This window comes from Sciurus carolinensis, chromosome 14 (genome assembly GCF_902686445.1).
Source record: "Sciurus carolinensis chromosome 14, mSciCar1.2, whole genome shotgun sequence".
Classification (NCBI taxonomy): domain Eukaryota; kingdom Metazoa; phylum Chordata; class Mammalia; order Rodentia; family Sciuridae; genus Sciurus; species Sciurus carolinensis.
Window position 1 is genome coordinate 9,843,284 of NC_062226.1, and position 14,200 is coordinate 9,857,483.

The window sequence follows — 14,200 nt, forward strand, 5'->3', positions numbered from 1 at the left end:
ATTTTATTTATTTATTTATTTGTTCATTCATTCATTCAATTAAAGATTTTATTTGTTCATTCATTCATTCGTTTATTTATTTTTTGGTACCAGGAATTGAACCCAGGGTGCTTAACCACTGAGCCACATTGCCAGTTCTTTTTAATATTTAAAGATAGTGTCTCACTAAGTTACTGAGGTTGGCTTTGAACAACTCTCAATCCTCCTGCCTCAGCCTCCTGAGCCACTGGGATTACAGGTGTGTGCCTCCACACCTGGCTTAGTAAAAAGATTTTTAAAGTCAGTTATTTATTAGCAATAGCACATAATGCCCAAAGTAATAGTACTTGCAAGTTTTAGAATAACCTGGGCCTGGCATTTTTGCTCAGTGGTAGAGCACTTGCTTAGCATACACAAGTCCCCAGGTCAATCCCCAGCACTGCAAATCATCATCATCATCATCATCATCATCATCATCATATGGATTTCTGGGGAAAATAGATGTTTTATTAATATATCAGTATATTGAATACTAAAGTCTTTGATGCGTTGTAGAACCTGAGGTGACATCCTTTTTCTTTTCATAGCTGAGGATACTGAAGCTTTATTAGTATCAACATAGACTCAGTCAAAGACACGACTTTGATCCCTTGTTGAAGAACTCTCCCCTTTTTTCCTAGGAGTTTAACCTTTCGAAAATAAAAGTGATTTCTTGTTTTTTTGTTTGTTTGTTTGTTTGTGGTACTGGGGATCAAACCTGGGACTGCAAGCTTGCTAGGCAAGTACTCTACCACTGAGCTTGCACCCCTGGCTCTAAAGTGATTTCTTTTTTGTATTGTGTTCTTTCTGTAATATGGTCACAGTGGGTTTATTTGCTCCCATTTATTCCAGTAGCATGCACACACATGACTTACTATTTTGCATCTCATCTCACCTTCATGTTACAGGGGCAGATAGTGTTGCTTTCACTTTTCAGCTAGAGAAGCTAGGGCCACTTATGTTAAGAAGTTTTTTAGCAATCATAGTTAATTAAAGTTTTTAGCAATCATAGTTAATTAACTAAAATAAGAATTATTAGGACTGAGAATGTGACTCCGTAGTAGAGTGCTTACTTATCAAGTGTGAAGTGATACATTTGATCCCCAGCACCACACACACAAAAAAAGTATTGTTGCATCTCACACTGCTGAAAACCCTCATGTGAATATGATCTCTCCTTCTTTCTGCCTGTCCAACAGGCTTCTGATGGAAGCAGCTCCAGAGAAGATCTTTCATCCCAACTTTTGAGAAGAAATGAGCAGATCCGGAAGTTAGAGGCCAGACTTTCTGGTATGTCTAAGAAGTCATAAATAGTCAACAACAGGAGACTTACCTTTCCTGACCCTTTCTCCCTATAAAATAGCCTATAGGATAAACTTTATAATTATTTTGACATAATATTTTCATTTCTTAGTCAGAAAGAAACAATCTGTACCCCCTTTTTTCCCTTATTTTTTTTAGTGTACTGAATAGTGTCAATTCAAGACTAAATTTGAAAGTCTGTTTTATTTTAAACTTGTTTTTCTGCTCCTGAGGTTTCTAGCCATGGATATAAGTTATTAAAAGCACACATAAAATAGATTTGACCATCTTCCCCCATTAGCATAGCTTACTCTCAGGTAGAGGCGGGCAGTGGATAGTGTTTATAGGGAAAGACCAAACAAATGTCGGATTCATCAGTTCCAGAGCAGATTGGTGCTATAGCTCATATCACCTGTGTAAGTGTTGTTCTGGGTTTGGAGGCCACTTTTCAATGGAATTTCTAACTTAAGCTCCTTCTATAGAAGCTGTGATGCTCATTGTGTCTTCATGTGCAGTTTACAACTTACACAGCTCCCATACATTCTTTGCCTACACAGGACATGTTTGTGATAGAATTGTGAGCTCTCATTTTAGTCTCTGCCCATGGATATATTTTGACAGCTTCATCCTGTAAAGTGGTCCTTGGCTTTTGTGTCTCTTTTTGTCCCTTGACCTTATGCCCATTTTACTGGAGTGAAAGTAGAAGACCAAATTCGCCAAATTATATATGAGCATAGTTCACAATGGTCTTAATCATTTTGTTCTCAGTGTAACCTTATTAAACTTAGGGTCAAGGTCATACAAGCATTTAGTGATAGAGCTGAAATCCAGACCCAGACTTGCTTAATGGTAGAGTCTATACTCTTACAGTCTGCCTGAAAATCTATTGGTACTCTCTTATTACTCCTGCTCAGAAATGATATCAGCAACAGAGGTGAAGTAACCTGTATGTGTTTATTGTTGAAAAGATAGTGATAAAGTAATATGTAATGTACCTTCCCTAAGACAGAGTGGACTTAACTTATGTTAGTAAAGGAACAGGAAAGAGAGGTGACATTTATTGAGTCCATTTAATGTCATGGGTATTCACCTACCCATGACATTAAGTGTGGTAGGTGAATACCCATGACATTAAGTGTGAAAATAACAAAAATAGTAACACCCACCTTTTATTGAGCACTGTGTGCCAAGCATTTAAGGCATATGAAATACTTTATTATCTAATGCTTTCTTTGAAGTAGGTACAATTAATAGTATAATTTAATGCTTGAAGAAACTAATATTTAGGAACAATACTTTGCCTAAGGTCCCCAACCAAGGGGGATTTGAATTGGGATTTTTTTCTGTCTACTTTTTCACTATACCATGCTGTCTTCTTTGGCTACCCAGATAATTAATTGTGACTTTCACCTTTGGAATGACATAGGGAACTCTGTTCCTATATACTTGTCTATAGAATTAAGTGCCTTCACCATAGACAGTACCATGCCAGGGTGCTTACTTTTGCCCTAACCACTGTTGCTGAGTTGTGTGGGTGATAAGCAAGCTTTAAGTGAGTTCCCTTGATCTGTCCTATGCAAAAGCCAAAAGGAGAAGTGAACATTGAGACTTGAAACTAAGTAATGGGATAATAATGTGGTTTTCATAGCAGGGTATTTCTGATGACCAGGCCCAGACTAATTCGTGTTCATTTTCAAGACTAAACAAATCTACCTGTTGGCATTCACTGTTTATACTATGGGCAGTTTGTACTATACCTGTTCGCCTGTGTTGCTCATTGTTAATGGGAGGCTATCTACCTAGCTTTCCTTAACAGGACTGGTTTTCAGGTTGAGAAAATCATCATCATTTTCATTCATTTTTTTTTTTGTTTAATTAACTTCCTTTCCTGATGTTTGTCCATTCCTGGTATGTGCGTCACCCTCCTCACCCAAGACTATGCTGAACAGGTCCGAAACTTGCAGAAGATAAAAGAGAAGCTTGAAATTGCATTAGAAAAGCACCAGGATTGTACGTATTCATTTCCTGCTTTTCTCAATCTTTTTAGGGCTAGTTTTTTAAATGAAACAGTGTATTTTAAAATTTGTCCTTCCTCAGAGCTCATATCTTTATTTTATAAATAGTGTACTTCTGAATCAAGTTGATATGACATTTTTCTGATATTTATTAAATATAAACTTGTATTTACATTGCTTTCGGGCACACTTCTTAAGAAGGGGTCGTTGTATGCATCATCTTGTGCCTATCCAGTTGAGCCATTTCTTGGCTGGTCTTAGTTTTTTGTAACATCTAGTCCTGGCCGTTGGTTTCTGGCCATAGCTTCATTACTGCCATGATAGGAAACAGAGAGAGTTTCTCATCACTCCTCAGAAACCAAATATATATTTTCTTTAATGTACCCTAAGTTCTGTATTCTCCTTTGGGTACTATCCAAAAAAAATGCCAATAGAAGTAAAGAGTCAAGTGTTTGTTGATTATACACTAAAAAATTTTTTAAGAAAAATAAAAGATTTCTTTTTTTGTTTTTCTTTGGATTTTGTTTTTGTTTTTAAAAAGTTCTGATAAAGGGGTAGCAGCTGTCACTTAGCAACAATATTGTTCTTTTCTGGCAACCTACCCAAAGTGTTTTGTCATTGTACCATTTAAAAAGTTACCTTTGACATCTTCCTAAGTGTGTATACTTCGCTATTACAGAAAACAAAACCAACAAGGGACAAAAGAAGCAAACCAAACCCTGGTCTGTTTCTAAGGCCAAAGGTTCTTCTGGGAGTTGAGATGGAGTAGGGTTTCCCAGTCTCACAGTCCACTTATGTGACCTTGGCCTTTTTTGTCTGGTGACATTTGTAAAGTAATCACATGGGCTATTTGTCATTTTATTTCTGAAGTATTTCCATATCTCAAATAGAGCCTCTTTGTTAACAGCTTCCATGCGGAAATTTCAAGAGCAGAATGAGACATTCCAAGCCAACAGAGCCAAAATGGCAGAAGGACTGGCTTTGGCATTAGCCAGAAAGGACCAGGTATTTTGTATGTGGCCTGCCCAAGACTGGTGGAAAGATTTCACTTAGTGCCATGACTTCAAAAATCATGACATAAATCTGGTAGGAAATATTTATAACCTAGGAGAAAAGAAATGATATGTATGTTCTTTAAGATTTCATTTGACTTTTTCTTATAAAGTAGAACTTTATAGTTTTAGTCATGGAATGTGTCCAGAATGGGAGAATATATCTTTCTCTGTGTCTGTGTAGCTTTGTAAACTTGAAAACAGAATGGTTTGTCTATAAGCTAGTGATGAGCCCCAAATATGTACAATAGTCTCAGAGCCTTGACCCCAGACACTCACCTTTTATTTAAGAGGACCTTTTTTGGGGGGTTCTGGGGATTAAATCCAGGGCCTAGCACATGTAAGGCAAGTGCTCTACTACTGAGCTACATCCCAGCCCATTTTTATTTTATTTTGAGACAGAGTCTCTCTAAGTTGCTGAGGCTGACCTTGAACTTGTGATCCTCCTGCCTCAGTCTCCTGAGTAGATGAATTGTAGATGTGCTCCACTGTGCCCAAATAAGAGAATTTCTTAATCGCAACAGAAAAATCCACTAAAAATTCCCTGATGAATGATGAGAAGAGTATAATACTGTTACTGGTTATTTCAACAATTAAGTATATTTTGCTCAAGATAATGTCATTTAAATTTGAGGTAAACATCAGTGTTTTATAATAATCCTAATTTACTAAGAAAGGATCAATTTATTATATTACATTTTGTCTAAGAAAATGTATAATTAATTTTATCTACAATAGATACAGTGATGAAGTGATATACTTGTTTTAATGTATAGATTCGTTTCCTAGAACATTTTCTGTTCAGAAAAAGAATATCATTACCAATACTCTGTGGGTAACCATGGTACAAGTGTATACAAATAAAGAAGTAATTTAAATTGGTAGATTCTGATTATAGACAGTACAGTCTTCTGTACCAGTGATTATTTTCCCCCATTTAAAAATGGTTATTAAATAAAGGGTATCATTCCTTTTCCCTTGACATATAACAGAAGGCATAAAGCATGTTAGTTAAATCAAGATAAGAAGGAAAATAATTATCAGGTACTGCTGATAATCCTCCCTGCCACTTTCAGTAAATTCATTTCTAAACATCAGTTGCAGAGTTACCAACTCAGCTGGTTCCAGCTGCCCACTCCCAGGAAGCAAGAAACAATAACAGTACCCATGGGAAAACTCTCAGGAATAAGCTAAAAGCTGCATGAAAACAGCAGATACAGCTTTGTGTGGGTGCCCTGTTTAGAAATCTGCAGGTTTATATTTGTGTCTAGAATTTTATATAAAGTCATTTTCTTCTCCTTTAGGACTCTTAACTTTTTTAATATTACCAAGTTCTTCCTGGTTTCTTTCCCTTTTTTTTGTTTTTTATTTTTTAATTCATTGTTCATTGGTTGGTTGCTTGCTTTCAGGGTGATGGGGGATTATGTTTTAATTTCTGAAAATTCTAGTGTTTCAGATACTCTTCCCTGGAAACTACCTTTTTGTTTTGTTTTGTTTTAGGAATGGTCAGAAAAGATGGATCTGCTTGAAAAGGTTAGTTCATCTTTATTTTTGTCTCATTCATGTTGGTTTTGTCTCTGGTGCTTGGAAAATGTTTTCTCCAGTAACCAGTATACAGTACTGATTGCATTACCACCTCCTGGAACAGGGCATTGTGGGATTAGACACTGACTTGAACAGTTCGTGCCTTCCTCTGTCCTGGTGGGTGTGCAGGATGCCTTTGGTTTATTCTTCCTGATGGACGCCTCTCTTCCCTTCTCTGTGTACCCTCTGACCTCTGAGTGGGTTCAGCCCTCGTGCATGGTAATTCAGTCAGAATGTTTATTCCCCAGCTTTGTCCTTACATGCTCCCTTTGGGCTTCTTGCATCCTTTGGCCAAAAGTCACAGGTTCAGTTGGATCTTTGGACATCATTTCTCTCTCTAGGTTTCTTGTGACCTCTTCATCCATTTGGCCCCAACTGTTACTAGCATGTTATCTCTTTGGGACTTTCTTGTCCAGCCCATACTTTAATACATCCCTTTATTGACCCATCCTCAAAATACCTAATTTGAGTCTATTTCCTGTGGAGACCCTGATTGATCCATTAGGAACTTGTCCTGATAGAATATGGGAAATGAGAACATTTCTCAAGGCTCAGCATGGAACAATGAAGAGAACCTCTTAGCTAGACAGAGATGAGGAAAACTGAGAATTCTAGGATCATAACTTATATACCACTGTTTAGGTGCCTTAAGTAATGTGTTTCTGACTCTCAGACATAAACATGAAGATGAAATTTCAATCCTACAATTGGAAAAACAATTTTATAATAATCAACAACCAACACTTTCAACACAAATTATATGCTGTTACCTAATTCATTCCTTGCTTTCATTGAGTACTCCTAAATTATTATTCATGGTAGAAAAATTCTTTTTTTAGAATGATATATTCAGTTCCAAAGTATATTCACTGTCAATTTTATTAGACAAATTAGTTGTATTATAACTCCATTCTTTCCATAAAACACCAAGTTAAGCCAGGATTTTCTTTGTGCATTCTGTAAGAAAAGAGTACAGAAAAGTCAAGTTCCAAAGAAAGTTCTACTTGAAAATAAATCCAAGCTGAGTGGTGGTGGTGCACACTGTTAATCCCAGTGGCTTGGGAGACTGAGACAGGAGGATCACCAGTTCAAAGCCAAGCTCAGCAATTTAGTGAGGCCCTAAGCAACTCAGTGAGACCCTGTCTCTAAATAAAACATTAAAAAGGGGTGGGGATGGGACTGAGTGGTTAAGTGCTCCTAGGTTCAATCCCTAATACCAAAAAAAAAAAAAAAAAAAAAAGGGAAAAGGAAAATAAATCCAGAACATTGTTAATGATGGTCTTAAATATAGAGGTATAAGAGTTAGGGTAAAGCCTTCTTTTTTATTTAGTTTTTTCTTTAATGTTGGGGATTGAACCCAGAGACACTTTACCACTGAGCTACATCTCCACAGTGTAGTGCTTAGTTGCTGAAGGTCTTGCTAAATTGCTAAAGTTGGCTTTGAACTTGGCAATCGTCCTGCCTCAGCCTACCAAGTTGCTAGGATTTCAGGCATGCACCACCACACCCAGCAGGTTTACATGTCCTAAAAATTAACCCTTAGTGTATGACAAGTGAAATTCCCATTGAAATGTGTAGCTTTTAAAATTTATGGTAAAGGAGATCCACTTAGGATTGAACCAAATATAATCTTAGTTCACTAAGAGGATTTTCTCTTAATTTGTTTTTTCAAAGGAGGGATTATGGAAATATTTTAGACCATGAAAGAGTAATGAACTTCTTTGTAGGTCTTTGAAACATCTCTTTTTAGAGGTGTTACTTTGAGACTCTAAATTTCTTTTCAATCAAGAATTAGAAAATGTAACTGGGTGCAGTGGCACACACTTATAATCCCAGTGACTCAGGAGGCTGAGGCAGGAGGATCACAAGTTCAAAGCCAGCCTCAGCAACTTAGTGAGACCCTAAGTAATTCAGTGAGACCATGTCTCTAAATAAAATATAAAAAAGGGCTTGGGATGTGACTCAGTGATAAGCACCCCTGAGTTCAATCCCTGGTACCCCAAGAAAGCAAAATTAAAAACTGTAGCAGCAGTGTTAGCCCTAGTACTTAGGAAAGCTAGCATTTAGGAAATAGTACCCTGCTCACCCCAATCAAATCTAATTTTTTTAATTTTTTTTTTTTTTAGTTGTAGATGGGCACAATACCTTTATTTTACTTATTTATTTTTATGTGGTGCTGAGGATTGAACCTAGTGCCTCACACAATGCCAAATAAGCACGCTACCACTGAACCACAACACCAGCCCTGCCTACTTTTTTTTCTTTTACTTGCTAAATTCTATAGTTTTTTAGGACATTTAGTCTTACTCCAGTTATTCATGGTTTTCAGCCAGTTCAACATGTAAAATATGTATCAGGAGTTGCAAAGCTGTCTTAACAACAAGGTTTTAAGTAATTGTTGCTCTTATTCCCTTTATTCACAATTATCACTTAAAATGTTTATTTTTAACTGAAGGACTCTAAGTGATGCCATGTTGGTCATATTGCTGTAATGCTTCCTGTTAATCCTGTGATTTTGTCTATTGGCATGAGATTTCCTTTAGATTTGCCTTTCTTACGAATTCTACTTGTGTAATACAGATTTCTAATGTTTTCATTGTCTAAGTTGATGTCTTCTTCCAAATAGGAGAAAAGGTTTTTGACAGCTCAGCTACAGGAAGTGAAGAACCAGAGTTTGAATCTTTTTCAAAAGAGAGATGAAATGGATGAATTAGAGGGTTTCCAGCAACAGGAACTAAGTAAAGTAAAGCACATGGTATGCACTTTTGTTAAGAAGCTCAGTACTAAATAACACTCCTGAACAAGAAACCTTGATTATTTACTGTTGGCTTTGCTAATCATCACTGTGATTGCTGATAATCTCTAGTAGGTTTGGGGGATTGTTTCTTTGTGGTACTGGGGATTGAACTCAGGGGTGCTTAATCTTGAGCCATATCCCCAGCCCTTTTTATTTTTTATTTTGAGTCAGGGTCTTGCTAAATTGCTTAGAGCCTCACTAAGTTGCTAAAGCTGGCTTTAAACTTGCAATCCTCCTGCCTCAGCCTCCCGAGCCTCTGGAATTACAGGCATTACTGGAATTACTGTGCTCGGCCCTAGTAGTTCTTAGTGTTTATCACATTTGAATTTTTTTTTTAGAAGGGAAAGTTCTATTTCCTTTTTCTTCTTTTCTTTCTTTGTTTTGCTTTGTTATTGTTTGTTTGTTTTTTCATTTGTTTGTTTCTTATGTTCTAGGGATAAACCTTCTGTTTTGTTTTTTTATTTTTAAATAAGAGAGTCTGGCCACCAACTCATGATCTTCTTGCCTCAGCCTCCTGAATAGCTGCAAGTCCACTCTATCAGCTCAGCCCCCTTCTAATTTCACAGAAATGTTATAAAAATTTAGGTATTCATTTTTTTAAAGTATATTTCTTAGCAGTAGCTTAGTGAGACTTTATGTGTTTGTATCAGCTTTTAAAAAAAGAAGAGAACCTGGGAAAGATGGAGCAAGAACTGGAGGCACGATCCAGAGAACTTCATCAGACCCAGAAAGAGTTGATGACCTCCCATCAGATGTCATCGGACTTAAGTCAGAAGTTAGAAGAATTGCAGAGACGCTACTCAGCGCTGGAAGAGCAGAGGTTCTTGCTTGGTCTGTGGGGCCCTTGGGAAGAGGTGTTGGTGTAACTTTGTCTGTAGCCCACCCCCTGTCCTCCTTGCTCATTGCAACACTTTCTGACCTAAGTGCTGGCAAACACTTCTAGATTGTCCTTTCCTGCCTAGGACTCAGGCCTTCCATGCCATCCCATCCCAACCCTCTCTCCCCTTCATGGGTCTAGGCTCATAACCATTCCAGTCCTACTGAGCAATACAGTATGCTTTTAATTTTAAAGTTAATGAGTAAGCAAAGACAGATTAGGTTTATATATATATATATATATATATATATATATATATATATATATATATATATATTTTTTTTTTTTTTTTTTTTTTTTTTTTTAGTTGTAGATGGACACAATACCTTTATTTTTTTATTTATTATTTGTGGTGCTGAGAATTGAGCCCAGTGCCTCACACATGCTAGGTGAGCATTCTTCCTCTAAGCCACAACCCCAGCCCCAGATTAGGATTTCTTGCTGAAACCTGGGTGGTCTTTGGGCTTCTGCTTCAGAGAGAGCCAAGTAGGCTTTTCTATTGATAACCTTTGTGTGGCTACTAATATTTGCAGCCCTTATATATAAGGCACCATCTGCAGTTTTCCTTTGGAGAGTGTGTCATAGATGAGATATCCAAATTTGTTCATTGTCTGCTTCCTTTCACTGAAGAGATCATGTGACAGCTTCGAACGCAGGTGCAGAAAATAAGATCACAGCCCTGGAACAAAAGGAACAAGAGCTCCAAGCATTCATTCAGCAGCTTTCCATTGATTTGCAAAAGGTGAGTATGAATAGTGGACTTTAATTCCTAAGGTTCATAAATGGGGGTTAGAAATTAATTCCACCAGAAATTTCCCCCTTGGGGAAACATATGTGAGACTGAAACTGCTAAAACATATGTGTCTCATGCAGACCACATTGCCCTACTTCCTGTTCTAGTAAGGCCACATTCAGATGGAAATGGCTACCCAACAGGATAAGAATTTCTGAGAAAGAAGACAGTATTGTCCTGACAGGAATTCTCAACGCATACTATATGAATTAAAGTACCACATGGACAAAAAAACAGCTGTGGTTGATGTAGACTAGAGTTTTACCTTTGACAGACTTGGTTCTAATCCAATTTGATATCTTAACAACTTGATTTTTCATTCGGTTAACATACATTTATTGCTGTCTTGCTGTAGGCCTGTGCTAAATTCCAAGAATATAAAGATGAACAGTAGGAAAAACATTGAGTGTTAAATAATGTTTCTCAGTTATGTTTCTTATTGGCATTTTGTACAGAACAATTTGTATCATATGGTTTTTTCTTACGTTGGAAACAAATGTTTTTCCTGGCTTCTGGATTCTGTGTACCAACAGCTTCCTTCAGTCATTGACAGCCCAACCTTCTCCTGTGACAGAACACCCTCTGTCAGATGGTACCATACACCCTCTTCTCGTCTCTTGAGAAATGCTTCTCTCAAATGAAGAGAGATTTACAGCATAGTATAGTACCTAGTAAGAATTATGTAAACTGAAGTCTGTATACCCCTTCCTAGTAAGTATTGTCATACTTAGAGATACCTAAATGGAAATAAGGTTACATACCTTGTTCAGAGTTACACAATAAGTAATCAGGTTGGCTTCTAACCCATGTCTTTTTTTTGCATTCCTGGAGGTTAAAAAACCCAAGACCTCACTAGGCAATGCTCTGCTGCTAAGCTACATCCCAGCCCTCTAACCGAAGATTTACTCAGAAATTTAGGCTTGTTCTACTACATTTTGTTACTTCAAAACAGAAAGCACTTAATAAATATATCTTCCATGAATGAGCAACTAGGATACAAGGGCCCTAATGAACTTAAAATCTAGACATATATATTGTCTCTCAGAAACTTAGTTTCATTATAAAACTCAAACCTCCTATACCCTCAAGAAAAGAAAAATCACAAGTCCCAAAAAAGTGAACTAGATTTTTTAAGTGCAAAAGATAAACAATTAGGGAGTCTAAAGTGTATTCCTGGAGAAACTAAAGCGTAAAGGATGGATGTGAAATGAGAAGAGAGAAGGCAGAAGGGTCCAGCTTCTATTTGAGGCAGTAGAGGAAGGGCATAATAGATAAGCAACACTGGGACTCAGGGACCCTTCAGTTTCAGTTACAGCCATCCATCCCTTTTATAATTGGAAAAACGAGGCTCAGGGACGTCCAGATTATGGTCACATGATGGTTACATTTAATATTTTCTTCCTGAAAATGTTAATGGAGCCTTACTGTATTCTAGGCTCTACTCTGGTTGTTGGAAATACCATGATGAGCAGAATTACCCTTACCTTTTTTGGTACCTACAGTCAGACCATAATCAATAATCACACACACACACACACACTCAAAAGCATGGGTCATGTTAATGTGTGCCTTTTTAGCTTTATGAGCTAATGTTCAGTTTTTCCTATTGTTATTATGATAATGTACACACTCCTACCAGCAGCAGGAGTTTCTCTGCTTCCTTGTCAACATGTAAAGTTGTCAGAACTTTAATTTTTGCCAATCTGGTGAACATGAGAGATCTCACCATGATTTTTTTTTAATATTTTTTTAGTTGTCAATGGGTCTTTCATTCAATTTTATTTATTTACATGTGGTGCTGAGTACCAAACCCAGGGCCTCACACATGCCAGGCAAGCGATCTACCACTGAGCCAGCCCCTCTCACCATCATTTTAATTTGCTTCTTCCACATTACTGGTGAGGTTGAGCATCTTTTCATGTGTATATCGGTTATTCATGCTCTTCTGTGAAGTGTTGGCTCAAAGCTTTTGCCTATTTTTCTGTTGTGTTTTCTGTCTTATTCTTTTTGACTGTAGTTTTTTTCATTTTAGTTATTGATGGACCTTTATTTTATTTATTTTTATGTGGTACTGAGAATCAAACCCAGTGTCTCCCACATGTTCAGCAAGTGTTCCACCACTGAACTACAACCCCAGCCCTGACTGTAGTTTTTCATATAGGTAACGGCTACCACCATCTTTTGTAAACTCTCTGGCTTGCATATGCCTTGTCCAGTTTCTGGCCTGGGGGTTGTTGTCTGCTCTTCCTTCCTCACCAGCATTGTGGTCATGGTGAACTTTGTTACCTCTTTGCCCACTGCTGCCCTTTATCCAGAGTGCTGGTGCTTCTCCCACACCCTCCCACAAGGACTTGCCTGTTCAGGTGGCTTGCTCTGGTTCTTCCATACAGCACCTTGTGTGTCCTCCTGTTGCAACATGGTTGTATTATCATATACCTAATCATATGCTTATCTGTCTCCACCACCAGCCTCCATGCTCTTGTGGGTCAGGCCCTCTGTCCCCAGAAGATAACAGATAAGAATTTATTCCTGATAAAACTTTAATGAAATGTGAGACCATGAATCATTTATTAGCCTCCTCCACACTACCACCACTCTCACCCCTGCAGCAACTCAGAATAGCAGGTGCTTCTCAGAACCCTAGGCAAAAGATGACTACATCTTATTCTTATTCTTATTCTTATCTTATTCTGAGGTGGGTTTAACTGGGTTGCAAGCTGAACACGAATATCTTGCTTGAGATGGAGCAACAGAAGCATAGGGTTGGAGTGAGCAGAGTGAATGTGAGCTAGTGAACTCCATGGGGAGAGACAGCTACCATGCTGCCTTCATGGGAGAGGAGAGCATGCATCCTCAGTGGACGTGGGGATCACTAGGGATCTGAGAACCTGAATATTCAGAGCTTTCTAGATCCTCTGTTCTGACATTGAGCAACATTATAAGTTGGTATTAGTGAAAGGAACCAAGTTAATTCCATCTCCCACCACCACTGCCATCGTTGCTAAGGAGACAGACTGAAGTGGGCACTGTTGATCTGGGGCCAAGCCGGGCAGCTCTGCTGTAATCCAGGGAAATACCGTCATTTGTTTCCAGAAGCATTGTTCAGTAGGTCCCAAGAAGCAGAACAGACTGCGATCTTCTTGGGTGGGATTAGCTCTGGGGCCTCTACCAGACAGACAGTGGCTTTTTTCCTTCTCAGGCAGTCAGTTGCTTAAATCTGGTTGAGTGCTTGCTTTTTGCTGAACTGAGACTGAACTGGATCACTGGGTTCTAATCTGGCATCTCCTGTGTCCCATTGTCAGGGCAGATTTTCTGACTGTGAGCTTTTCTAGGGTGCAGTTGAGAACAGACCTCCAGGTAAACGTGATGGCCCAGGAGGGGACAGAAAGGAAGGGGGAGGGCTTATGATCCAGTATGACCTCTGCTTTCTCCCACAGGTCACTGCTGAAACTCAGGAGAAGGAAAAAGTCATCACACATTTGCAAGAGAAGGTCGCATCCTTGGAGAAGAGACTGGAACAGAACTTATCAGGAGAAGAACACGTGCAGGAACTTCTGAGAGAGGTAATTTTCACCCCATGCCTGCAGGTAGATGTTGGAAAGGTACTGTGACTACGGTGAGTTCCGTGGACCCTAGAGTTTGCCGCGCACAGTGGTGCACACTTCTAATACCAATGACTCAGGCTGCTGAGGCAGGAGGATTGCAAGTTCAAGACCATTGTGGAAACTTAGCAAGACACTGTTTCAAAATAAAAAATTAGAA

General features: G+C 38.3%; 1 protein-coding gene across 8 annotated transcripts in view; it reads left to right on the plus strand.

Moving 5' to 3' along the window:
* Positions 1-14,200, plus strand: part of Golga1 (golgin A1) — a 51,333-nt gene that overhangs the window by 8,525 nt on the left and 28,608 nt on the right. For all 8 annotated transcript variants that reach the window (XM_047525830.1, XM_047525828.1, XM_047525824.1 and 5 more), the window contains exons 4-11: positions 1,218-1,308; positions 3,256-3,330; positions 4,243-4,340; positions 5,888-5,920; positions 8,598-8,726; positions 9,419-9,588; positions 10,276-10,387; positions 13,876-14,001. In XM_047525830.1, coding sequence (XP_047381786.1) covers positions 1,218-1,308; positions 3,256-3,330; positions 4,243-4,340; positions 5,888-5,920; positions 8,598-8,726; positions 9,419-9,588; positions 10,276-10,387; positions 13,876-14,001 — 834 coding nt within the window. The remainder of the gene's footprint in view (positions 1-1,217; positions 1,309-3,255; positions 3,331-4,242; positions 4,341-5,887; positions 5,921-8,597; positions 8,727-9,418; positions 9,589-10,275; positions 10,388-13,875; positions 14,002-14,200) is intronic.